Raw genomic sequence first — 26,924 nt, forward strand, 5'->3', positions numbered from 1 at the left:
ATGGCATCTTCGGAGCCGCGCTGGCCACCTCCTCTCCGCCACGCGAGCGCCTTCTCTTTCTGGCGCTCCCCTGGCATCCTGTTGGTGGCCCTAGGGCTCCTGCTGCCCATGTGCTCTGGTAGGGACGGGAAAGGTGCAGCTCTGGAGGCAATGGAGAGGGTCGGGGAGCTGGCCGACCGGAGCCGTGGGAGGGGAGAGGTTTGCTTTGTGGGTCGGGTAGGAAGCACGGGCTTGGTGGACCAGGGTGGTGCTGGTGTGGCCCGGCTTAGGATGGCCTTTCAGTGGTACCTAAAAGCTACCGCAGGGACCGCGGAGCGCCAGAGAGGCTCTGCCCTCCCCTGTGTGTCCAGTTTGCAGGGCTCATAGTGCCACTGTCTTCTGGTACAGTCTTCTGATCAGTATTCTGGTTACTGATCATTAAACAGTTCATTTCTATGAGGGAGGAAAGGGAACCGTGGCGGGAAGGAGAACACCAAAGGAAATTTAAAAAATATATATTTTACTGATCTTTTTTCTTCTTTTTTTCCAGAGAGGAAGGGAGAGGGACAGAGAGTGAGAAACATCGATGAGAGAGAAACATCGATCAGCTGCCTCCTGCACACTCCCTACTGGGGATGTGTCCGCAACCACGGTACATGCCCTTGACCGGACTTGAACCTGGGACCCTTCAGTCCGCAGGCCGACGCTTATCCACTGAGCCAAACCAGTCAGGGCCCAAGGAAATTTTTAAAGGAGGATGAAGTTGAGAATAGGCTTCAAACTAGAGTTGAAGGACACTGTGCGTGCTGTTTGGAATAGAGGAGAATGAACAGAATGTAGGGTACAACATGGGAGAGAACAAACTAGAAATGAAGGGGATAAAAAACAAGGTGCAGTTTAAGGTTGAAAGGTAAAATCAGGATAAAATACAACTTAGAGAAAGTAAAAAGGAGAAATCACTAAGCTGGGCGGGGAAAACAAACATTTCACTCTTGAAGCAGCTCAGGAGAAGGGTTTGTAGGCCGCCTTGTGCCCGGGCGGCTTGCATCTCAGAGGTAGTTGCCAAATGCTGCCAGGGAGTTGCAGAAGGGAAAACTTGTGTTTCCAGGAGCACTCTCATTCCACCAAGACCCACAATAGATTGTTACAAGTGGTCTCTTCTGCCTATTTTAGGTCTTTTCTTTCTTTCTAATTAAAGAAATGGAGATCAACAAGTTACACAGTGTTTCTTAGTTTCCTTAGTGTGCAAATTACAATACAATGACAGCAGTGCTTTTCCTGTCAGTTGCTAGGTTACCAGGATACTGGCAGATAGGCAGCAAAGAGATTACCTATCCAAATCCTTTCCCAGTGCCTAGAGCAGCCGTGGGCAAACTACGGCCTGTGGGCTGGATCCGGCCGGTTTGAAATGAATAAAACTAAAAAAAAAAAAAGACCGTACCCTTTTATGTAATGATGTTTACTTTGAATTTATATTAGTTCACACAAACACTCCATCCATGCTTTTGTTCCGGACCTCTGGTCCAGTTTAAGAACCCATTGTGGCCCTCGAGTCAAAAAGTTTGCCCACCCCTGGCCTAGAGTTTCAAGTGATTATTTTCAATATTCTGTTCATTGCTACAGCAGTGGTTTAGTAGCAACTTCATTTGAATAGCTACTCTGGGGGACATCCTGTGCTAGGTATTTTGGCCCCATGGATAGATGGAGTCAGCCACGCTAACTAGTAAACACAAAAACACGTGCCAGTGCCCCGAGAGATCCATGCAGAAGAGAGTCCAAGAATAGGGGACCGTTTGCTGCCTCTTGGAGGAGGGAGAATATGTTTCCTGGGGATATTGAGCAGGTAAGTCTACAAGATAAGAGCTGAGCAGGAGTTGCAGCTGAGCAGGGAGGAAAGGTGTTCAGAACTTAGGGAGCAGTGGGAGCAAAGACTCAGAGATGTGAAGAGGCTCAGGGTATTCACAGACTCTCAAGCTATCCAGTGTGGCAGCAGTAGGGCAATGGAGGCAAGAGAAAGCATAGAACAAGATCTGTTTTTAAAATGTATTTGCAGAGCTCTGCCTGGTTTGGCTCAGTGGATAGAACGTGGGCTTACGGACTGAAAGGTCCTGGGTTCTATTCCAGTCAAGGGCACATTCCTGGGTTGTGGGCTCGGTCCCCAATAGGGAGCGTGCAGGAGGCAGCCTATCAATGATTCTCCTTCATCATTTATGTTTCTCTATCTCTCTGTATCCCTCTCTCTTCCTCTCTGAAATCAATAAAAATATCTTTAAAAAAAAAACCCCACAATCTTAAAAAAAACAAATAAAAGAACCTCCCTATCAATATAAGAAATTTAAAAATAAAATAAAATAAAATGTATTCGCAGAGATATATGCACCCCTAGTCCATTGCAGCATTATTCATGGTGGCCAAAACATGGAAACCACCAAAGTGTCCCATGATAGAGCACTGGATGTGGTACTTATCCACAAGGGAATACTATTCAGCCATAAGAGAGGATGAAATAGCTCCATTTGCAACAAGATGGACGGACCTTGAGAACATTATGCTCAGTGAAATAAGTCACTCAGAAAAAGCTATGAACCATATGATTTCACTCATATGTGGGTATAAAACTGAAACTCGTGAACACAAACAGCAGTGTGGTGCTTTCCAGAGGGAAGGCGGTGGGGGGTTGAGGAGTGTCCTAATATGTGGTAACAGGAGAAGACTTGACTTTGGGTGGTGAGCACTTGGTGCAATATACAGATCATAGAACACAGAAACCCATACCTGAAACCTATATGTTCATGTTGATCAAACTCACCCGAATCAATTTAATTAAAAAAATAAAAACTTGCCAAGGACCTTTCCATTCATTTTGTACTAACTACCTGCTGCCCAACCACAGTCCCAGGCTGATGGAAAAGATAAAACACTCTTCTTTTTCATGTTCTTATTCTCTTATGCCCAGATGCCTGTGATGATCCAATGAGATTTAAAACCATGATGTTAAATGGTCCTCCTAAAGCATCTTATGGTCCTGGGGACAGAGTCGAATTTAAGTGTCGTTTAGGATACAAGCGTATTGTACCTTTAGTCCCCACCACTGCTGTTTGTCAGCCTGATGGCACATGGGCACCTCCTCTCCAGGAGGCTTGTACAGGTAGGTACACACAGCTTTTATTTGTATTGCTCTGGATATTGTCACACATTTTAGACTGCACAGTCCACTATTACCATGATGATTTTCCCATGGGAATGGAGATTCTAGATAATAATGTCTTTGAAAATCTCCTGGGAATCTTTTTCTTGGCAATTGCTTGCCAGAGTAAATGTGAATCTTAAGTTTGGTCTTTCAATAGTTAAGTGGATTTAAAAGAGCAATATCGAATTTTGATTTGGATTCACTGGCTTTGAAATTGGCATATAACAACACATTTGAATTTTTCTTTTAGAAAAGACATGTCCACAGCTAGGAGAGCCCCTCAATGGCGAAGTAGTTTACGTAAACGGAACTACCACATTTGGTTCTCAAGCGCACTATGTTTGTAATGAGGGGTAAGTTGCTCCTTAGAGGAATACAGTAAATGTTACTAATTCTGTTCTCAGTTTGCTTCTCTTCTTCAGCATTCCCATAATGTTCATTTTGCTTTCTGTGTGACAAGTTGTACTTCCAGCCAATCAACTCTTGGGTTTTTTATGCAGACTGAGAAGATGTGTAATGAATAGAAATTAAAAGTGAAGGAAAGGACACTTTTATAATACTATATGCAAGAATAAGCCTATCATTAGCATTAAATTTGTAGTAATCATGATGACAGTTTAACAACAAATTGTATCCTATTTAAAATGGCCAACTCTCAGAGTTGAAGGAGGGCTTATAGACTTGGTAGGTAGGTTTACCCACCAAAGATATTGTTCATGGAAATAACTCTGTAAAGAGTTATAGCCTGGACCATAATATTAATCAAAATCCTTTTGTTGGAAAAACTGAGTTTTAAGGCAGTTATCAAGGAGTGAAGGTCTCAAAAACAAGTACTGCGCACTTAATAGTAGTAGCCTTTGTTCTCTTGGGCTCTTTTAATCCTATATAATAAAAAGTTAATATGCTAATTAGACTGAACAGCCGAATGACCTTCTGGATGACCGTCCGGACAACCTTCTGGACGTACCTGCGATGGCCAAGGCAGCAGCTGGGGCTGCAAGGGCCAAGCCCCTTGCATGAATTTCATACACCAAGCCTCTAGTACGGGGGTGGGCAACCCCTGGTACGTGTGCCAAACATGGCACTCCAGTTACTTTTGCTGGCACGCGAAACCCTCTCTTATAATCTCCCATTTACAGTTTTTGTGAACATTTGAATGACTTAAATGTTAAATTACAAGGAACTGGCAAGATACTTGATGTTATGTTTGGTTACATAAAGGCTTTTGAAAAGAAACTGGAAGTCTTTAAGAGGGATGTGGATGGCGAGAGATTTAGATATTTCCCAAATCTCAAGAGGCACATCAAAGACCTCCCAAAAGCTGACAGAACAGACTGTCAAAGCCTTCAAAAGCTGTTTTTAAACATCATCAAGTCAACTATTGAACAGTTCTTCTCAAGATTTGCGAAATTCAGAGAACTGGAAGAGTCAGCAAAATTCATGAGGTTTTTAGACAGCATGAAACTGGATAAACTAAACTTACAAATGTTTTCATGGATAGACATAGCTGACTGAAATGCAGTTGATTGAATTTCAGAGTTGCTCAATTTGGAAGCAGAAATTTATTGACCTTAGAGTTGACTTGGAAAACATTGAAAAAAAGCGATTAGAGACAGGATTACCAGAGAGAAATGTCGAAAGCGAACTTTTGAGGACTTGGAATGCCATTCCAGAAAATAAATTTTTATTTGCTTTTTTTTAAAAAAAACAAAAAAACAAAAAACTTGGCAACAGCGCTACTCTCCATGTTTTCATCCACATACGCTTGTGAATCTTTGTTCTCAGTGATGAATTTGGTTAAGTCTCATAATAGGAGTAGCCTGACGGATGAAAGTAGTAGCTCGTGCATATCTCTGAAGGTCACGAAATATAAACTTGATGTAAAATCTCTGTCATCAGTGATGCAGCAGCAAAAGTCCCACTGATAATATCAGAGTCATAAAGTTTTCTGTCGGACTATCAGTGTACATGTATACATTAAAAAATAAATGTATTTTTCATCATCATATACTGTGTTTTTGTCGCTTGAATGAATTTTATTATTTCTTCAAGGTTCTTCACATACATACACCTTAAGAGATATCAAGTAGGCGTAACATGTTCTCAAAAAATTAGGGTTGGCACGCAGAAGAATTTTGAGTCGGAGATTTTGCTGGTTTTGGCACGCACTCACAAAAAGGTTGCCCACCCCTGCTCTAGTATATATTTAGACATTTATAAAAATTTGCATTTACAGGGTAAATGTAATACACTATAAAAAAAGCAATTGATTTTTTGATATTGACTTTGTATTCTGCTACTTTGCTGCATTAATTTATTTGTTCTAACAGCTGTTGTGTGGGGATGTGTGTGTGTGCGCGGGCATTCACACAATATGCGCACAGTCTTTAGGGTTTTGTGGTTTTTTTAATCCTCACCTGGGTATATTTATCCATTGATCTTTCGGGAGAGTGGAAGAGAGAGGAAAAGACAGAGAGAAATATCAGTGTGAGAGAAATACATCAGTTGGTTGTCTCCTGCAGGAGCCCCGACCGGAGCCCGGGCCAGGGATGAGCCTGCAACCAAGTTACATGCCCTTACCAGACATGAACCTGGGATCCTTTGGTCCTCAGGCTGATGGTGTATCCACTGAGCGAAACTGTCTAGGATGGGTTTTCTACATATAAGACTTTATTATTTGCAAACTGACAATTTTATATCTTCATAACCCACTGGGCTGCCTTTTATTTCTTGTCTAGTTTCTCTGACTAAACTTCCAGTTCTATGAATAGAAATGGTAAAAGTGGGCATTCTTGCATTATTCCTGATTGTAGAAAAAAAGCTTTTGCATTTAAACTACTGAATAGAATGTTTACTGTAGATTTTTCATCTATGGAATATATTATCTTAAGGTATTTACCTTCTGTTCCTGTTTTGTTGAGTATTTACTATGCAAGAGTGTTGAATCCTGACAAATGCTCAATTGAAATGATCAAGTGGATTTACCCTTCATGCTGTTGATATGGCAGATTACATAGATGGATTTTCATATGTTGAGCCACCCTTGTATTCCAGGAATAAATCTCACTTGTGCATGGTGGATAATCTTTTTGATTTCTGTTTGCTGTAATTAGTTGCAGATTTTTGCATCAAGGTTCATAACGGATACTATTCTGTAGCTTTCTTTTCTTGTAGTGTCTTTTTCTGTTGTTGGCATCACAGTAATGCTGTTCTCATAGAATAAGTTCTGAAGGCTTCCTTCCTCTGTAGGACCAAGTGGAAAGGCCTCTTTTGAGCATCTCCTTGAGTCACAGTTTTTTGGTGTGTTCACATTTCTACTTAAAGCAGTTGATAGCACTGTGCCGGGGTCCTGCCCCAGCAGGTCCAGGGGTCCCCAAAGGTGTGGACGGGGTCAGCGAAGAAGGAATGGCATGGAGGCAGCGTTCAGTTGATCAGCAGCCTAGCCAGGATCTCTAGCCAAGTTCTGGTTTGGATCTCCAGCCAAGTTCTGGTTAGGATCTCCAGCCAGGTTCTGTGTCCATGTTCTCTTGCTAGGTTCTCCAGGTTCTCCAGCCAGGTTCAGTCACCAGGTTCTAGTCAGGTTCTCTTGCCAATTTCTGTAGTCAGGTTCAGTCCAGGATCTTTTGCCATGTTCTCTCGCTAGGTTCTGTCTCTAGGTTCTGTTGCCAGTTTCTGTCCAGGATCTTTTGCCATGTTCTCTCCAGCGAAGTTCTTCTGTCTCTAGGTTCTGTGTAGGTTCTGTCTTCTAAGTTCTGTCTTCTAAGTTCTGTGTTGTTACATCTGTATTTATACCAGTTGATTCCAATCCTGTCAATCTCTATTCCAAAGGTTAGGGCGTTTCTTATCTCCATTCCAGGGAGTAAAGATTATGTAGCTTAAGCATGATTGTTCATAGTTAAAGTGATTAATTACCCGCCTGGCACTTAGTTAAGAGGTTTTATTCCCTTCCTAACTTCAGGGGAAAAACCCTACCTGGGGAAACAACCTTTCTCAGAGAGGTGACCTTGGTTAAAACACATAGTGCCAAGAAGGTGAGCAAACATATTAAGAACAGTATGCCATATATGCCAGGTCCCTTGAAACAGCAGCAAGCATGGACCGGCTTCCGGCAGCACTGGGTTGCAGGTAAGCATAACATTTGGGTCATATAGTCTTATGGCCATTGTATTTCAGGGGAGTTGGCAGAAAAGGTTCATAGATTCCACCCCACAGGCAAAGCACCAAGTGCAGGGCGGGCTGTTTCTGGATATTACAGTCTGACAGAGTGGTGTCTTCCTCTAAACGTGCCCCCAAAAGCAGGTGCTGTTTGCCTGGAAAGATGACCTCCTTGTCTTAAATTTTAGCTTTGACATTCTCAAAGGTGTCATTGGGCTCAAACTTGAGAGTGCTGACCTTGCCCATCAGGGTACTCAGAAGATCTGCCTTTCTTTTTTTTTTTTGAGTTGTTTTCTTTTTCTTTTTCATTGTTTAAAGTATTACAAATAGTAGTACATATGTCTCCTTTTTCCCCCCCATTAACCTCCCCCTGGCCTTCCCTACCCCCGCCCCCCCCCCCGCACATGCCCTCACCCGCTCCCCACCCCAGTGTCTTGTGTCCATTGGTTATGCTTATATGCATGCATACAAGTCCTTCAGTTGATCTATTACCCCCCAACCCTCCCTTACCTTCCCATTGTAGTTTGACTGTCTGTTCGATGCTTCTTTGCCTCGACAGTTTATAATGTTCTTTATATTCCACAAGTGAGTGAGATCATGTGGTATTTATCTTTCACTGAATGGCTTATTTCACTTAGCATAGTGCTCTCCAGTTTCCATCCATGCTGTTGCAAATGGTAAGAATTCCTTCTTTTTTTACAGCAGCATAGTAGTCCATTGTGTAGATGTATCACAGTTTTTTAATCCACTCATCTGCTGATGGGCACGTAGGCTATTTCCAAATCTTAGCTATTGTAAGTTGTGTTGTTATGAACATAGGGGTGCATATATTCTTTCTTTTTTTTAAATTGTTTTATTGCTTAAAGTATTACAAAGAGTATTACATATGTCTCCTTTTTTTTCCCACCCTTGACAATCCCTGGCTTCCCCTACCCCCAGTGTCTTATGTCCATTGGTTATGCTTATATGCATGCATACAAGTCCTGCGGTTGATCTCTTACCCTCCCCTCCTGCCCCCCAACCCTCCCCGGCCTTCCCGCTGTTTTTTGACATTCTGTTTGAGGTTGCTCTGCCTCTATATCTATTTTTGTTGATAAGTTTATAATGGTCTTTATTATCCATGAATGAGTGAGATCATGTGGTATTTTTCCTTCATTGACTGGCTTATTTCATTTAGCACAATGCTCTCCAGTTCCATCCATGCTGTTGGAAATGGTAAGAATTCCTTTTTTACAGCAGCATAGTATTCCATCCTGTAGATGTACCACAGTTTTCTAATCCATTCATCTACTGATGGGCACTTAGGCTGATTCCAGATCTTAGCTATGGTGAATTGTGCTGCTCTGAACATAGGGGTGCATATATCCTTTCTGATTGGTGCTTCTGGTTTCTTGGGATATATTCCTAGAAGTGGGATCACAGGGTCAAATGGGAGTTACATTTTTAGTTTTTTGAGGAAACTCCATACTGTCTTCCATAATGGCTGCACCAGTCTGCATTCCCACCAGCAGTGCACAAGTGTTCCTTTTCTCCACATCCTCTCCAGCACTTGTCGTTTGTTGATTTGTTGATGATAGCCATTCTGACAGGTGTGAGATGGTACCTCATTGTTGTTTTGATTTGCATTTCTCAGATGATTAGTGACTTTGAGCATGTTTTCATATGTCTCTTGGCTTTCTGAATGTCCTCTTTTGAAAAGTGTCTATTTAGGTCCTTTGTCCATTTTTTTATTGGATTGTTTATCTTCCTTTTGTTAAGTTGTATCAGTTCCCTATAAATGTTGGAGATTAAACCTTTATCAGTGATAACATTGGCAAATATGTTCTCCCATGCAGTGGGCTTTCTTGTTGTTTTGTTGATAGTTTCTTTTGCTGTGCAGAAGCTTTTTATTTTGATGTAGTCCCATTTGTTTATTTTCTCTTTAGTTTCCAATGCCCTAGGAGCTGTATCGGTGAAGAAACTGCTTCGGCATATGTCTGAGATTTTGTTGCCTTTGATTCTTCTAGTATTTTTATGGTTCCCCATCGTACATTTAAGTCCTTTATATCCATTTTGAGTTTATTTTTGTGTATGGTGTAAGTTGGTGGTCTAGTTTCATTTTTTTTGCATGTATCTGTCCAATTTTCCCAACACCATTTATTGAAGAGACTATCTTGACTCCATTGTATGTTCTTGCCTCCTTTGTCAAATATTAATTGAGCATTTTGGTTCGGGCCGATTTCTGGGCTCTCTATTCTATTCCATTGATCTATATGTCTGTTCTTGTGCCAGTACCAGGCAGTTTTGAGAACAGTGGCTTTGTAATACAGCTTGATATCTGGTATATTGAGATCCCCCCTACTTTGTTCTTTCTCAGGATCACTGCAGCTATTCGGGGTCTTTTTTTATTCCAGATGGAGTTTTGGAGAGTTCGTTCTAGGTCTGTGAAATATGCCATTGGAATTTTAATGGGAAGTGCGTTGAATTTATAGATTGCTTTGGGTAGTATGGACATTTTAATGATGTTGATTCTACCAATCCAAGAACATGGTATGTTCTTCCATCTGTTTATGTCTTCCGCTATCTCATTTTTCAATGTCCTGTAGTTTTCTGAGTAGAGGTCTTTTACCTCTTTAGTTAAGTTTATTCCTAGGTATCTTAATTTTTTTGGTACGATGGTAAATGGGATTGTTTTTTTAGTCTTTCTGTAAGTTCACTATTGGTGTATAGAAATTCCATAGATTTCTTGGCATTAATTTTGTATCCTGCTACATTGCCAAATTCATTTATTAAGTCTAATAGTTTTTTGATGGAGTCTTTTGGGTTTTTTATGTATAATATCATGTCATCTGCAAATAAGGAAAGTTTTACTTCTTCTTTTCCAATTTTGATGCCTTTTATTTCTTAGAAGATCTGCCTTTCTGTGTCTGCCACTTCACGAACGAAAAGACGACAGCAAAACTAAAAACCGCTGACTTGCCACCAGATTTTCTGTTAAAGACAGCTGTTTTAAAGTCTTTGTCTAGTAGATGTTTCCTCAGGTGTTTTATTTCAGGGATACTTTTTATCGATTTACTTTTTCTTTGAATGGGTCATATTCTCCTGTTTATTTGTATGCATTATGATTTTTTTGTTGTTGTTGAACTGAACATTTGAATCTAATAATGGAGAAACTATGGGAATCACATTGCCATTCTTTTATAGGTTTTTTTTTTTTTATATCACTTTTTGTTTTTGGATTTTTGTAGGGTGGCTCTGTGCTGAGGATCAGCCTGACAGGTAAACTAAATGTTTTCTCAGATTTTTTCTGAGCTTTTCTCAGGGCATGCATAATCACTTCCTAATTTTCCTCACATATATAGTCGTTTTTAAATGTCCCACGTTTTAATATCTGGCTTCTGAAAGGGGAGATCACGAGAAATGAAGAAGAAATCACTGGAATCCTCCTCAGTCAGCAAGAAAAGGCTTACACGTTGGAGAAGCGAGATATGACAACAGCGGCTACCCACGTCTTTGTCTGCTTCTCTGTGACCAGAAAGATCAGTCAGTGATAAAAGCAAGGACCCCTGATATTTGGAGAACACAGGCCTTTTATCCCAAGCTGGCTCCTTCAGTCTGCTGATAAACTGCTTCAGGAGCACAGCTGCGTGCTATGGGAGTAGCATGGGCAGCTACCACTGGGCTAAGAGCAGAATTTGACCAATTTTAGTGCAATTTACCTGCCCAAGTCTTTTCTGGAAGTTGCAAGCCTTCAACAAACTCCAGAGTTTCAAAACAGTGACATTAGGCAGATTCTAGTAGAAATGGTTGTCCAAATGGGGAGAGCGGTTCTTGAAGCTTCCTACCCAGCATCATCCCAGAATCCTTTCCTAATAGATTATAATATAGGATCAATGAATGAGGCTTGCGGGAAAAGTCAGCTGGAAGCGTGTGCAGGCCATTTTACTGGCTCTATTTTAATTTGATCAAGTGCGAATATGCAGTCTACATAGAGAGCGAGCCTGCTTGGCACCTTGTGGAGGTTAAAACAAAGATTATTCTCAAAGAAGCGTTAGCCTTATTGAGAAGCACAACATATACCGAAAGGAAAATAGTAAATGATAAGAACAACAGAAGTAAACTTACAAGGAGAGTCCAGAAGGAGGAGAGAGTTCTGTGACTTTAAATCATGAGCTATTCCATCAAGGAGTTCTCCTGAGCTGCTACTGGGAACACATTTCGATTCATCAAACCTAAAACTTACATAGTACTCACTATGTCTCAGATGCTAATTTATCTACTACTCAAAAGAATCCCAGGAGTTATATACTATTATGCTGTTTTCATAGATAAGAAATCTGAGAAATAGAAACATGAAGAGACATGCCCAAGCTCAAATAACAAGCCAGTCTTGGAGCTGGGACTGGAATCCAGGCAGGTAAGCGCGAGGGCCAGATCTCTCTGCTCAGTTGGTGTATGACTGAGCCGAATGGCATGAGCAAGTTCGGAGAAGTGAATGTTGATGTGCCTCCTGAAGACAGAAAAGAGGCCAGACTGTCAGGCATGACAGACTTTGTAGAAATTTTTCTCCAGACCAGTGTCTGTTCAAATGCAGAATCTCTTTCATTAAGTTGCAGGTTTGTTTAGCATGTTCAATATATTCTGTTTAAGAAACTTCTCCCTCAAGCCCTCTGAAATGCAGAAAAACAACCACATAAAGTTTTCTTTGTAATTATGGATTTCTTCTTAACTGAGAAAGAAAACAGTATTTTTTTTCCATTCTCATTTAGTTATTACTTACTTGGAACAAAAAATCTATATTGTGAAATTTCTGAAAATAATGTGGAATGGAGTGATAGTCCCCCACAGTGTGAAAGTAAGTATATTCTTCTTTAGAATTTAGAGCAGTAGTTCTCAAACTTTTGGCCTTGGCTTGACTTCATGCTTTTAAATTTTAAAAAGACCCCCACATAGCTTTTCTTCAGTGGGATATGGCTATTGCTATTCCATTATATTGGAATTAACCCTGAAAAGTTTTAAAAATAATTATTTATGAATTCATTATTGAGAACCGTGAGCACAATACACATTAATATATACAACATATTTTTTAAAGGAAAACCAAATTTTCAAAAAGTGAGAATAGTGGCATTGTTTTATGTGTTTGCACACTCATCAATATGTTGGCTTACATATAGACCTCACAATTGGGCTGTTGCCTTAACACACCATTTGTACCTTTGGCAGATTGCACTATATATGCTTAAGGATGAAAAAGATATTACATTTTTTCATATATGCAACTAGATTGTAGAACTCATATGTAAATGAATTTATTGAAGAAGTTCAGAAGACATTATTAATGCTGTCTTAATCTTTTACTTTTTCTTTTGCCTTTCCTGTCCTCTTTTTTTTTTCTTTTTTAAAGAGATTTTGTGTCAACCACCTCAACAAATACCAAATGGTGAATTCAGCAATAGCCACAAGGATACATTTGAATATAATGAAGTAGTCACTTACAGTTGTAAGCCTTCCAATGGGCCAGATGAATATTCCCTTGTTGGAGAGAGCAGGCTTGTTTGTTCTGGGCGTAACCAATGGAGTAGTAACCCTCCTGAGTGTAAAGGTAATAATCTTTCCATTTCTTTCTTTCAAATTACTTTACCAAAAAGTAAACAAAACAGTCATATGAATAGGTCAAATAAAAAAAATAGCTCTAGTTGTAGAGTTCCCCAACCCCGCCCCACTTGTTCTTGGTATTTCACTGTATACCTTGTGAATTACTATGTATTGCATGGATTAAGACTTTTTTTTGCCTGAAAGCACCACAAAACACACACTGCCTTAAAAATAAAATGTTATCTGATAATACAGGACCTATGAGAGTTCTGGCTGAAGGAAACAGTAAATTGTAAAAGACTAACCCTCTCACTGATGATAAGATTGATACATTCTGGATAAAACACACAGGCATACCTTGTTTAATTGCGCTTTGCTTTTTTGCGCTTCACAGATGTTATAATTTTTACAAATGGAAGACAAGACACTTACCAACAAAACTATTATGACTGGCTTTATTATGACACTCCCTTTCTTACTGTGGTCTGGAACAAACCTACAACACCTACAAGGTATGCCTTTACCTGAAAAACATTGTTTACAGCATTAAGGCATGACCCAAACCAGGGAGACACTGGGGGGGCACTTGACTCTTGAAAGAAGGGAACCACTGAATAACAGCAAAATATTTTCTCATTTCAACTACATATGGATCAATCTCTAATAACATATTCTAGGCAATAAGATAAATTTTTTAATTCTCCCAAATTGAATTCATGGATTGTATAATATCTTATCACAAAGGGATGAATATAGAAATGAAAACAAAGATATCTGTAAATTTGAAAATTATGCAACACATACTAACCCATAAATCAAAGAACAAGTCATAAAAAATTACAAAGGGTTTTGAATTGAATAAAAATGAAACATAACATCCCAATAGATCAAGATGTTAATATCAAAAGCATTGCCTAGAAGGATATTTATAGCAAGAGAGAAGTCTCAGATTAATAACCTAAGTTTCCACCTTACGAATGTAAAGAAATAAAAGAGCTATTTAAACTGAGAACAAGGAAATGGAAGGAAATGATAAAGTTAGAAGTTGGTGAAATTGAAAAGAGAGAAATAGAATCAATGAAACAAATACATGGCTTTTGGAGAAAACCAATAAAATAGAGAAACCTATAGCCAGTTTGACAAGAATAAAAGAAGATAAAAGTTACCAATATCAAAACGAAGAAGAGGACATTATTAAATATCCTGTTGACATTTAAGGAATAATTAGGGGATAACACAAATAATTTTAAGCCTGTAAGTTTGATAACTTAAACCTCACAGAAAGAACTATAACCCTCATGCTCTCAATGGGGAATTCCACCAAACATTTCAGGCGTAAGTAATAGTAGCTCTCTATAAGTCCTTTAAGAAAAGACACAGGATGGCATTGCCTTGATAGCAAAACCAGATAAAAACATTGAAGGAAAATTATAAACAATATTCATTATTAACATAGAATAAAAACTCCTTTTCAAAATATTAACAGATTAAATACTGTCATATAGAAAAATAGCAGTATGTCATAATGAAGTAGTTATTCCACGTAAGCAGTGTTGATTCAAATGAAAAAAATTAATCAGTATAATTTGCCACTTAAAGAGAGCATAAAAGAAGAAAAACACATGATCATCACAAAAGATGTGAAAAAAAGCATTTGCCAGAATTTATCATCTTTTCATGGTAAAACTTAGCAAATTAGGAATAGAAATGAGCTATCTAGCTGAACCTGGTGAAAATCACCTACATGAATCTCACAACTAACTTTATACTTAATGTAATAGAGTAATTTATTTCCCCCTAACGTTGAAACAATACAAGGATGTCTGTTCTCACCACTCTATTCAGCATTGTATTAAAGGACCTTGCCAGTACAATAATGCAAGATATGGAAACAGGCAAACTTTATTTACTTATGGCATGATTATCTTTTTGGAAAATAGGAAAGACTGAAGTTTTAGACAAGAACTGAATGTGCAGTAATAAATTCTGTGTCTATTTACTAGCAATAATCTATTAGAAATTGAAACTTAAAAAATATTTCTATTGATTTCAGAGAGAAAGGAAGAGGGAGAGAGAGAGATAGAAATATCAGTCAGTGATGAGAGAGAATCATTGAGCAGCTGCATCCTGCACGCCCCACACTAGGGATTGAACCTACAACCTGGGCATGTGCCTTGACCGGGAATCCAACAGTGACCTCCTGGTTCATAGATCATTGCTCAGCCAATGAGCCACGCCAGCCGTGCAGCCTTTCTATTTTTTGAACATTCCAGTTCATGTATGTTGTTGCTACCTACCAACGTTTCCTTTCACATCTTTGCATGGCTATCTTCTTTTTAACTTGAGCTCAAGTATAACCTTCTCACAAGAGTCTTCCCTGCCTTTCTGAAAAGCAGCGTACTGTAATCAGTGTCAGCATGAATTTTTTTTTTAATCCCTAAATTAAGGAGAATCAGAAGTTGCTTTTGAACTTGCCCAGAATTTGTATCTGGTAGTCAGAACTTTTTCAAAATTTGCCACTATTGAAAAAACACATAAGAAACCAATAATCTATCATGAGAGTCTGTTCTAGGTGGGAAAAGGTTATTAGATATCTCTATATCTGTTTCCCTGGAATTAAAGTTTTTTATTTAATTAATATCCTGACTTCCATTTCTTGTCTCCTTGTTCCCAGTAGAAAGTAATGTTTCTGCCCTGGGTTAAAACAATTTTCCATTCATTCTGGAATTTCTTTGCTTTTCAGTGGTCAAATGTCAACATCCAGTACTCGAGAATGGAAGAGTCATTTCTGGATTTAGGAAAAAATATTACTACAAATCTGAGGTTACAGTTGAGTGCCTGGAGGGCTTTCACCTTGAAGGCAGCAAGACAGTTGTCTGTGGAGTGAACAATAATTGGGAGCCCAAAATGCCAAAATGTATTAAAGGTACAAAGGGTGTCTTTTTCTTTTTTATTATTTCTTTGACATTAAATATCAGTGATACAGAATAATTGCGAAGAAGCAAGTAATTTTTGCATGTAACTCTGTGTTGTGTTCATTTCCGGAACAGAGGTATGACATATAATTTATGTTTTGATAGGCTCTTAACACATCATGTACATTACACATGAGCCTACATTTCTGTTATTTGGTATTTTTATGTGTCAAAATATATAGGAAACATTTTCTCAAAAAAATTAAAGCAAGCGAAATTTCACCGAGTATGAGTCAAGAATGAAAGGCATCATTTCGTAAAATGAAAATAATAACCAAGTGGTTGATCCAGTTTACATTATTTTGTTTTTCAATGTCAACTCCTCCCAGGAAAAAACCTACAGTTTCTCATGTCTCAGGCTTAGTAACTTCCTGCTTTATTTTTCTAAATTGTTTCAATAGCTATGGATTAAAAAAAAATCTTTTGGCTGTCTGGTGATTTGGTCATCCGTCATTTTAATAATAAAAAGAAAAATAACATTTTTGCAGCTATCCTAGTTGTTGCCATAGTCCACAAATATAAATAGGTGTGAAAACTTGAGCAATAACAAGCTTTACTAGTAAATGTGCTCACTTATATGTAAAATGATTTAATGTCTTCCTTCCTGGATAATAGAAAAGGTAAAATGGGAGGCACTGAAAGCACTTAGCACAGCGCCTGTCATGTAGGCAGCTCTTAAAGGAAACTCATAGATTTACAGCATCACTCCAATCAGTATTCGGGAATTAGAAGGTCTGTGGCTTCTGTTTTTTTAATGTGTCTTTTTTATATGTCATCAACTTCGCTGTTTCATTCATTTAAAAAGTGATCTGGTGACACCTGTACAGGGTATCTTACTAGTATGGGACTGTTTCATTTCCTGAACTGCCACCATTTAAATTTTCCCATTTAAACTGGAAAATGTCAAAATGTCTGCTGTCTCCAAAACAAGACCCATGTTGCTAATGCCCCCACCTCTCCCCACCTCATACAATTACGATTTTTCTTCTTACTGGGATTTTTTTTAATTTGACAACAAAAAATAAATTTCATCACGGAAAGGCAGAGTGAAATGGAGGACTTGTTGCTTGGACTACTTATCACTGCTCTGCTTAAGACTTGCGGGGTTATTTTCATGTGGTGGAAGGAACTGTCTTCCTGATTTCAGAGCTGCTGTCTCTGGCTACCCATTGGTTGCAGTAGAAACAAGAGGACTACAGCAGTCACCATGTATCTGTGGTTTTGCTTTCTGCTATTTTAGTTACCTGCAACTGTGGTCCCAAATATTAAAGTGAAAATTCCCAGAATAAACAATTCATTCATTTTAAAATACTTGCCATTCTGATTAGCATGATGAAATTTCATGCTAGCCCACTCTGTCCCACTTGGGATGTGAATCATTCCTTGATCCACTGTATCCAACTCACTTCATCTCATCACTTTAGGCAGAAGGGAGAGTATATAGTACAATGATATATTTAGAGAACGAGAGACCACATTCATGTAACTTTTATTATAAGATATTGTCATATTTGTTTTATTGTGTTATTATTGTTAATCTCTTACTGTGCCTAATTTGTAAATTAAACTTTATTATAGTTATGTATATGTAGGGGCCAACATAATGCTAGTATATATATACACACATATACTCGTTTGGTAGTATCTGTTATTCCAAGCATTGACTGGGGGTCTTGGGACATATCCCCCATGGATGTGGGGAAACTACCATAGTGTGAAGAGTATTAGCTTGGGCTGATCTCGCTCAGAGTCCTAGTTTGGCTCTGATTACTCAATTACATTATTTCTATGGGGTTGTTTCCTGTCATTTAATGAGGGTGTTGAACTCAAATTCTATTACTGGCTTCTAATTTGTTTCTATATCTCCCGTTGTCTTAATATTTTAAAGGATTCAGGGGAATTATGCATGCTAACATGGTAATGAGAACACCTTTTTATATCTCCTGTATATCTGGTAACTGGTAGCCTGCTTGAGAATCTTAGTTGAGTGTTGTGAGGTTTCAGGGAGAAAGAGATTTTTTTTGGTGGACTGGTACATTAAAATTGCATGTGAAGTTTATATTCATCAACTCACTGTGTTTACCCACAGGGTCCTACTGGTATACGCTCAGTGGGATACCAGGTTTGCAGATATGCTCTTTTGATGGAGTCGACCATAAAAATTTACAAAGGATTTCAAAAACAGTGATACAATTTAGTGACTCAAATGTGAGATAATTAAATATGAGGAAATTGTATGAAGAACATAAACAGCAGGAATCTTAAATATCAAAAACTCTCAATTACTTTTATCATCAGTTACAGAAAGACTTTACAAAAAAGGAATACTAGCAACATACAATGGTGATAAGGTAGATGTAATTGTGCAAATATGAAAAAAATATCTGTGAAATACTAAGTGGAAAAGAAGAAAAATTATGTGTTATGATATTACTTGGATGTTAATTTTTTTAAAAGATATATAGGTTTACTCTGAAGATGTTATTGTTATGATTTATTATTAAACTTCTAAGATTTATGTTACAAAATACAAAGCTACAGTAAACATTCTTATGCAAACATTTTTATGTATTTAGGTGACTTCCCAGAGGTAGAATTGCAAAGTTTAGAAAGTAAGTGTATTTTTCATTTTGAGAAATAATCTTAAAATAATAAAAAATCAAATTAAGTGATTAATTTTATACTGATAAATCTGGTGAAAATCAAATTTATCTTTCCAGATGTCAATCCTATTTATCCAGCCACGCCTCCAGTGACAAGTTTTCTAGGTTTGGTAACTCTTTATCTTATTTATATTCTTAAGAAATTCATAAGGTGATGGGTAAAAAAAATGATGTCATGTATCAATTTGCATTTCTTTAATCAATGAAATGAAACTTTTTTGGTCTATATTTATTTATTTGTTAAAAGCATATTTATGCTTTTAATTATTTTAAATAATTAAAATAAATTCTCCTGGGTCACGCTGCCAGCACAGTGGTGCCTGGGATCAGGGCCATGGGCTCCTTGGAAGGCAGGAGCGGGGTCCTATCTGGTTTGGAACCCACGTGACCTGGCGCGATGCCCTGCTCATGGGAAGTTCTCAATACACAGGTGGAGAGCTAAGGGAATAGAATTGAAGGACAGTGACAGGGAAGAAAGGGGCAGGGGTATATTTCCTCCTAATCTGTTTGAGGTGTCCATGCTATTAGTGAGCCTTCAAGGAAAATAATTTGAAATAATTTGTTTGCTCTACCAAGAATATTGTTATAGGAAATATTAATGGATAGGAAGAAGAATGCTGATGACATTGTATATACATTTATAATACTTTATACTACTTTTAATGAAAATACAAATACATATTTTATTTATTTTCTATAAAATATTTTCTTATGACTTTATCAGAACTCATTATAAATTACAGTCTTTTTGACAGGAAGTGAATGTTATTTTCTAGGTTTCTTTTCATTGGTTATTTTTAATAGCCATTTTTATTTTTATTATTTATGTATTTATTGTCTAAAGTTTTACATATGTCTCCTTTTTCGCCAATTGTCCCCCTCCCCACCCCCCCGCCCAGCCATTCCCACCGCCCCAGTGTCTGTATCCATTGGTTATGCTAATATGCATGCATACAAGTGCTTTGGTTGTTAATAGCCATTTTTTAAAATATTTTATGCAGTTTGATATATATTGTGTTTTTATACATTTTCTTTTTTTAAAATACATTTTATTGATTTTTTACAGAGAGGAAGGGAGAGAGATAGAGAGTTAGAAACATCGATGAGAGAGAAACATCGATCAGCTGCCTCCTGCACATCTCCTACTGGGGATATGCCCGCAACCCAGGTACATGCCCTTGACCAGAATCGAACCTGGGACCTTTCAGTCCGCAGGCCGACGCTCTATCCACTGAGCCAAACCTGTTTCGGCAACATTTTCATTGCATAAGTAGAATACAGCTTAATTTGGGAAATTTCAAATATTAAAAAAGTATACAGAGTAAAAGATAGTTTCCTCTTTTTCTAGTTCATTACCTGAGTTAATCACATAATAGGTTAGGTGTCTTTTCATCTATTTCTATACACCAATATCCTTATATGTGCAATTATACATATTTTGATTTTTTTTTCTTTTTTCTTATCCAGAAATGGCATCATGCTGTTTATATTTTTCTAAAACTTGCATGTTTTACGCGTACTGTCTTAGATTGGCGGTGTGTTTAGATTTATTCCTATCCTTTTGTTTAGATTTATTCCTAATCACCTTCCTGGTGATTACTTTGGTATATGCCAAATTTTATTTAACTATTTTCCTATCAGTGGGCATTCATATGTGCAGAAGTTTTACATTAACTTGGATTTATTGATCATTTCTCCTACAAGGGCTGAGTGTTGTGTTTTTATTGTAAGAGATATAGGACTTCCCCACACTCAAGTTACAAACACTTCAACCATGCGTTCTGATTGCATTCTTTGCATTAAATTGTTGGCACACCTGAAATTCATTATGGTACATGGACTGATAGGGTTCCTTTACACTCCTCCCACTCTCATGTTTTGTCTGCTCTCCTACTGTTTGAAGTGCCAGGTTTGTCATACATTAAATTCATTAGTGTTCTAGTTGTCTCTGTTCCCTTGAATTCTGCCCATGCCTTTGCAGTATGAAATAATGTTTTCTCACTGTAGTACTCTATGTTACAATATCTGTCAGAACAGTTTCAGAAATGTTTGGACTCTATGTTCAACTTTCATTTTTACCATTTTAACCAGTTACAGGTACATTTCGAAGGTATTAAGTGCATTCACATTGTTGTGTAACCATTACTACTGTGTCTCCAAAACTTTTTCATCATCTCAAACGGAAACATTACACCCATTAAACAATAACCCTCTATTCACCCTCTCCCCAGCCCTGATAAGCACTATTTAATATTCTGTCTATGAATTTTACTATTCGAGGTACCTCACTAAGTGGAATCACTTCTGGCTGATTTCATTTAGTATACGAGGATTTTCTGTAAATGGCTTTAATTAAGTTGCAATTTCCTTTAATTGCAGATGAACTTGTAAATCATTTATTAAGCCTTCCTATGTTTTAAGTAGGTCACATTGAATCCACAGGTTAATTTTATTTTTTTATTGATCAGCATGGACATATAGGTTTCAGGTGTGGGTTTCTATGTTACAAGCTCTGTATATTGCACCGTGTACCCATCACCCAAAGTCAAATCTTCTGCTGTCACCTTATTTTGGGACCCTCTTCTCCCCCCAGTAGATGGTGCTGAATCACAAGATTTTTACCTCTTTGCTCTCCCAGTCTTGAACCTCCATGGCTTCTATAAGACAGTTCAGCTGTGCTGCTTGGGGGTGGGGTTTGTTTTGCCTTCAGCACAGTGGCAACCCCTGACTCTTTGGGGGCCCATCCCAAGCAACCCTCTTAGGGTTCAGTCACAGAGGGATACAGGGATTCTACTGCAACCGCTCTTGGTTTACAGATAATATACTCCTGGACCCGACTCCAAGGGCAACAGGAGGCGAGTTTTGGGAGTCCAAGTGGCAGCAGGGCTCTGTGGTTCTGTTTCTTTGTCTGAAACACCATCACCTGGCCTGACAGTGGGGAGCCCCAGGGCAGAACCCTGTCACAGGCTAATTTTAACAAAATACTAATGATAAATTTGTTTGCTCTACCAAGAATATTGTTATGGGAAATATTAAGCGATAGGAAGAAGAATGCTGATGACATTGTATATACATTTATAATACTTTATACTACTTTTAATGAAAAAAAAACATTAAGGTGACTTATGAAAGGAAAATAAAATTGTAAGAGGTTTTTTTCTTTTTTTTACAAAGGTTTTATTGTCTTTACTTTTTTAACTTCCTTTTTTTTTATTTTTCCTAGAGCATTCCACTCAAACTAGTAAACCACCATCTAAAGGCAATAAGGAATACGGTATTATTTTGACTATTGATGACTCTGCATTATGTGGCCTTAGAGTTCTACATGAAAATAGCATATTTTAATTGTCTATAGTTAGAGAAGGAACAATCTGTCTCAAATGAGTGATTATTGACATTAGTACTTATTTCAATGTTGCAGATACTATGACAAATGTAAGCAGTAGTATGTAGACACATGTAGTTAACACGGTTTTTAAAAGATGCCTCAAATTAGGATTCTTATAGGGTGAGGTCACTTTTTCAATTGCTATGTTTATATGTAAATTAAAATTTATAGAACATAACTTGCTTTTTATATGATAGTGTTATTTTGTGATGGTAATTTATAGATTAATTTCTTCCTATTCAGATCTGTATATCCAAGCCTGAAATACTATAAGTTGGGTTTGTTTTTTCTATGACAGACTGGTGCACCACACTTTATGTAGGCTCACAAGGTTCACACAATGTATGTTAAAGTATCTGATAAAGTATAGTTGTACCATTAATGAAATGTAAATATTACTAAATGAGGAAAGTGAAAAAAATATTGCTTTTATTTACATTAGATGTGTTTAGTAAGGTTAACCTTTTTTCTTTTTTTTTTTTTTAAGCAAAAATGTGGAAATTTATTGCAAGCATATACAAACTCCCACCTGGGGAAGGGTCTCCAAATGGGTAACCAGTGAAGTCTCTTTATCTAAGAGTTTATAAATGTTGGCAGCTTCATTGTTCATGCTATTTTCTAATTAGACCCTTCCTCATTTTATAACCCCTGTGTCCAGAACCTATTCAGAGTATTCTAGATGTGCAAGGCCAATTGGAGTGTAGAGGCCCTGTTCAGAGCACACCAGATGTTCAAGGCCATTCTGAGCATGGGAATCTTTTTTTTTTTTTTTAGATCTTTATTGTTCAGATTATTACAGTTGTTCCTCTTTTTTCCCCCCATAGCTCCCCTCCATCCGGTTCCCACCCCACCCTCTGCCCTTACTCCCCCCCCCCCCCACTGTCCTCATCCATAGGTGTACGATTTTTGTCCACTCTCTTCCTGCACCCCCCACACCCCTTCCCCCCATCTCCCAGAATAGTCAGTCCACTCCCTTTCTATGCCCCTGGTTCTATTATAGTCACCAGTTTATTCTGTTCATCAGAATTTTTATTCACTTGATTTTTAGATTCACTTGTTGATAGATATGTATTTGTTGTTCATAATTTTTATCTTACCTTTTTCTTCTTCTTCCCCTTCTTAAAGAATACCTTTCAGCATTTCATATAATACTGGTTTGGTGGTGATGAGCTCCTTTAGCTTTTCCTTACCTGTGAAGCTCTTTATCTGACCCTCAATTCTGAATGATAGCTTTGCTGGGTAAAGTAATCTTGTTGTAGGTTCTTGGTATTCATCACTTTGAATATTTCTTGCCACTCCCTCTGGCCTGCATAGTTTCTGTTGAGAAATCAGCTGACAGTCATATGGGTACTCCCTTGTAGGTAACTAACTGTTTTTCTCTTGCTGCTTTTAAGATTCTCTCTTTGTCTTTTGCTCTTGGCATTTTAATTATGATGTGTCTTGGTGTGGTCCTCTTTGGATTTCTTTTGTCTAGGGTTCTCTGTGTTTCCTGGACTTGTAAGTCTATTTCTATCACCAGGAAGGGGAAGTTTTCTGTCATTATTTCTTCAAATAGGTTTTCAATATCTTGCTCTCTCTCTTCTTCTGGCACCCCTATAATTCGGATGTTGGTTAGCTTGAAGTTGTCCCAGAGGCTACTTACACTATCTTCATATTTTTGGATTCTTTTTGCTTTTTGCTTTTCCAGTTGGGTGTTTTTTACTTCTTCGTACTTCAAGTCTTTGACTTGATTCTTGCGATCCTCTAGTCTTCTGTTGGATCTCTGTATAATATTCTTTATTTCAGTCAGTGTATGCTTAATTTCTATTTGGTCCTTTTTCATAACCTCGAGGGTCTCACTAGACTTATTGAGGATCTCACTAAATTTATCAGCGGTTTCTAGAAAATTATTGAAAAGCCTTATAACCGTGGTTTTGAAGTCTATATCTAGTAGTTTGCTTTCCTCCATTTCTGTCATTAGTGACCTGTTTCTTTGTCTCTGCATTTTTTATGCTTCCCTGTGTTGATAGAGTGGCTTTCTGTGCTAGATGTCTTATAGGGCCCAGTGGCTCAGCCTCCCCAATTATCTGAGGTGGACACTCTTGGTGCACCCCTTTGTGGGCTGTGTGCACAGTCTTGTTGTAGTTAAGCCTTGATTGTAGTTGGTATCATTGGGAGGAATTGACCTCCAGGCCAATTGGCTGTGAGAATCAGCTGTGTCTATGGTGGGAGAACTTCTGTGCTGGAGACACCCTTCTGGGGCAAGACTTGCTTCAGTGGGGCTTTGGTGCTCACTGAGTCTGCCCCCTGAGTGTGTCCCTTATGGATCTGAGGACTTGTAATCTGGATGGTCCCACTCTGACCACTGATTACACTGGCACTTGGATCTCTGAGGAAGTGCTAATTTAGCCTCTTCCTGAGGCTACCCAGCAGGAGCTATGGAGAGATCTGCAGATTCCTCTTCTTTGTTGGGATTTGGAGGTGCCTAGATGAGGCCCAGCTGTGAAGCAATGCAAGCTTCTGTGGGACCTTGGGCCTTCTTTTGGATGTTCTGGGTCTCTCTGACCCAGCTGCAGTTTGTTAGGTAATTTTAGATTGCAAAGGTCCAGGTCATTCATATGCAAAAGCCTCTGTGCACAGCTTGGGTGGGGTGGGGTTCTAGGGAATCAACCGGGTGGAGCAAACAGCTATTGCTGATCCACAGTCTTGCCCTAAAAGGCCCCAGGTCTCAGTGTCCCGGGGTAATTGCTGCAAGCACCTCTGAGAGAAAGCTGCCCTCAAGTTCCAACCAATGCCAGACAGTCCAGTTTCTCCCCATATGAGTCTGGGTCCCCAGAGACTCACCCAGAACTGGAGTTTAGAGCAGTCAGGAGCTGGTGACTCCCTACCGATTGAAAAAGACAACCGTGTCCTCAGTTGCCAGCCCTTTCCACGTGCACCTCTGTACCTCTGCACTTTACTTCTGCACCTCCTCTGAGTCTCAGTGTGCTTTTCTCTTTCCTTCTAGTTGTAGACTTCCCACTCAGCCAGCCTTCCTGTGGTTCTGGATGATGTCCGTTTTGTCTTTTAGTTGTATTTTTGAAGTGGTTGTGCGAGGCAGCAATTTCAGGTGTTTACCTATGCCGCCAAGGTTACCTTTTCATGAAATTCACCTTAGGTTTGTTAGGTTCTCCCCTGAACACTGTGGTCAAACTGTCATTCTATCAGTAAATCCATTGCCATCTTAAGATTTTGAGCACTTTCCAGGCTGGCGTGGCTCAGTGTTTGAGCGTCAACTTATGAAACAGAAGGTCCTGGGTTCGATTCCCTGTCAGGGAACATGCCCGGGTTGCGGGCTTGATCCCCAGTAGGGGGCGTGCAGGAGGCAGCCGGTCCATGATTCTCTCTCATCATTTATGTTTCTATCTCTCTGTCCCTCTCCCTTTCTCTCTGAAGTCAATAAAAAAATCTATCAAAAAAGATGTTAAGCACTTGATAATTTTTTATAAAAATAAAAAGTGTACAAGAAAACCTAATATTGTATGCTCTGACTTAGATATTTAAAAAAATCTCTAGCAGCTTAGAAGCAGTGATACTACTAACATTACCAAGAATTAAGATGTGGTAGTATTTTTTATTGCTCTCTGGATAGTAAAAAATGTATGTTTAAGTTTCTAAGCATAATTTTTATCCATGTGCCCTGGTATTTCATTTACATCCTTAGAATCCCCTTAATAAGTATGACTATAGCTTACTGTTCCTTTGGAGAAAGGTAGAAGGAGGGGTTGATGATAAGATAAAGTATTGTTTGTGAAGACTGCAGATAACATCTGTGTGACAGAATAAGATAGCTTCATTATGATTTATTCCACAGACCAACTTTTGGTGAAAAAAAAAAAAAAAAAAGAAACGGTAGACTAACTATGGAACTGAACCAACTATAATGAGATACCATGTTTTTAAAACAAATTTTCTCTAATATAATGAATTCTAATTATTCTAATAATAACCTTTACTAAATAACCTAGTGTGGTAGCTACAACACAAAACATTGTTGGGCCCTAAGCCTGCGGTCAAATTAGAAGGCTCTGTGATCAAAAGGAGCTGGATGCATCAGCAGCCACACTGAACTAGACTGATAAACATTTTCTTTGGTGTAGTTTGTAGATGGTCTGACCAAAATTTAAATGTATCAACTATTGGAGACTCACAGATGCTTAATTACCTTCAAACTGGTTTTATTTATTTCTAGGTAAAGGACTCATTGCTCTGATTGTTCTTCAGCAAGTAAGTGTCTCAAAGCTGGATACCACTTAAAACAGTACTGCGGAAAAGTGCATTTTTAAAAATGATTTCCCAGTTTCTACAGTTTTTATAGCTTCAAATTAAGTAATCCAGTCTATGTGGAATACACTACTTTATTCTGGTGATTGTGTATTTTTCTATATTCCCTATTTTTATTTAATAACAAACCCTAACTAGCACATATTTTTTATGTATATATGATTAGTCATATGAGTTTTCATCCCAAATATGCTTTGGGTAATATTCTAAATTAAGCAAGAACTCTTGTCTGACTTACTGCGGACTCTAAGTGATTCCAGGGAATTGCATTTAGACAGTGACGAGACAAGATAGATTATGAATGTATATGCACTTAATAAAATAGTGTTTTTTCCCACTGAAATGTAACCAACATAAATTTCTTCTGCTGGATTGGAACCTTGGTGTCAGTTTTTAGAGTTACATGTCACTTGTTTTCTGGTTTCTTGTAGTTCTTGGCGTTGCAGTAATTGGCACCGGTGTGTACAGATATCTTCACGTCAGCCAGAGAGTAAATTAAACATGTTTCTTGAACCTATTGCTACTTCTCACTCTTTTAAAAAAATATATGTTTTTATTGACTTCACAGAGAGGAAGAGGAAGAGGGAGAGGAAGAGAGAGAGAGAAACATCAATGATAAGAGAGAATCATCAACTGGCTGCTTCCTGCATGCCCCAAACTGGGAATGAGTCTGAAACCCAGGCATGTGCCCTAAT

General features: G+C 38.3%; 1 protein-coding gene across 1 annotated transcript; it reads left to right on the top strand.

Moving 5' to 3' along the window:
- LOC118673250 (membrane cofactor protein-like) lies at nt 1-26,678 on the top strand. Its single transcript, XM_036343839.1, has 11 exons — nt 1-118; nt 2,936-3,127; nt 3,420-3,522; nt 12,073-12,158; nt 12,711-12,908; nt 15,645-15,827; nt 18,453-18,488; nt 18,597-18,644; nt 21,763-21,813; nt 26,138-26,172; nt 26,661-26,678. Exons 1-11 carry the CDS (start codon nt 1-3, stop codon nt 26,676-26,678), a joined length of 1,068 nt encoding a protein of 355 aa, XP_036199732.1.
- The last annotated feature ends 246 nt before the right edge of the window (nt 26,679-26,924 follow it).

The sequence above is a fragment of the Myotis myotis genome, unplaced genomic scaffold (assembly GCF_014108235.1).
Source record: "Myotis myotis isolate mMyoMyo1 unplaced genomic scaffold, mMyoMyo1.p scaffold_m19_p_18, whole genome shotgun sequence".
NCBI classification, from domain to species: Eukaryota; Metazoa; Chordata; class Mammalia; order Chiroptera; family Vespertilionidae; genus Myotis; species Myotis myotis.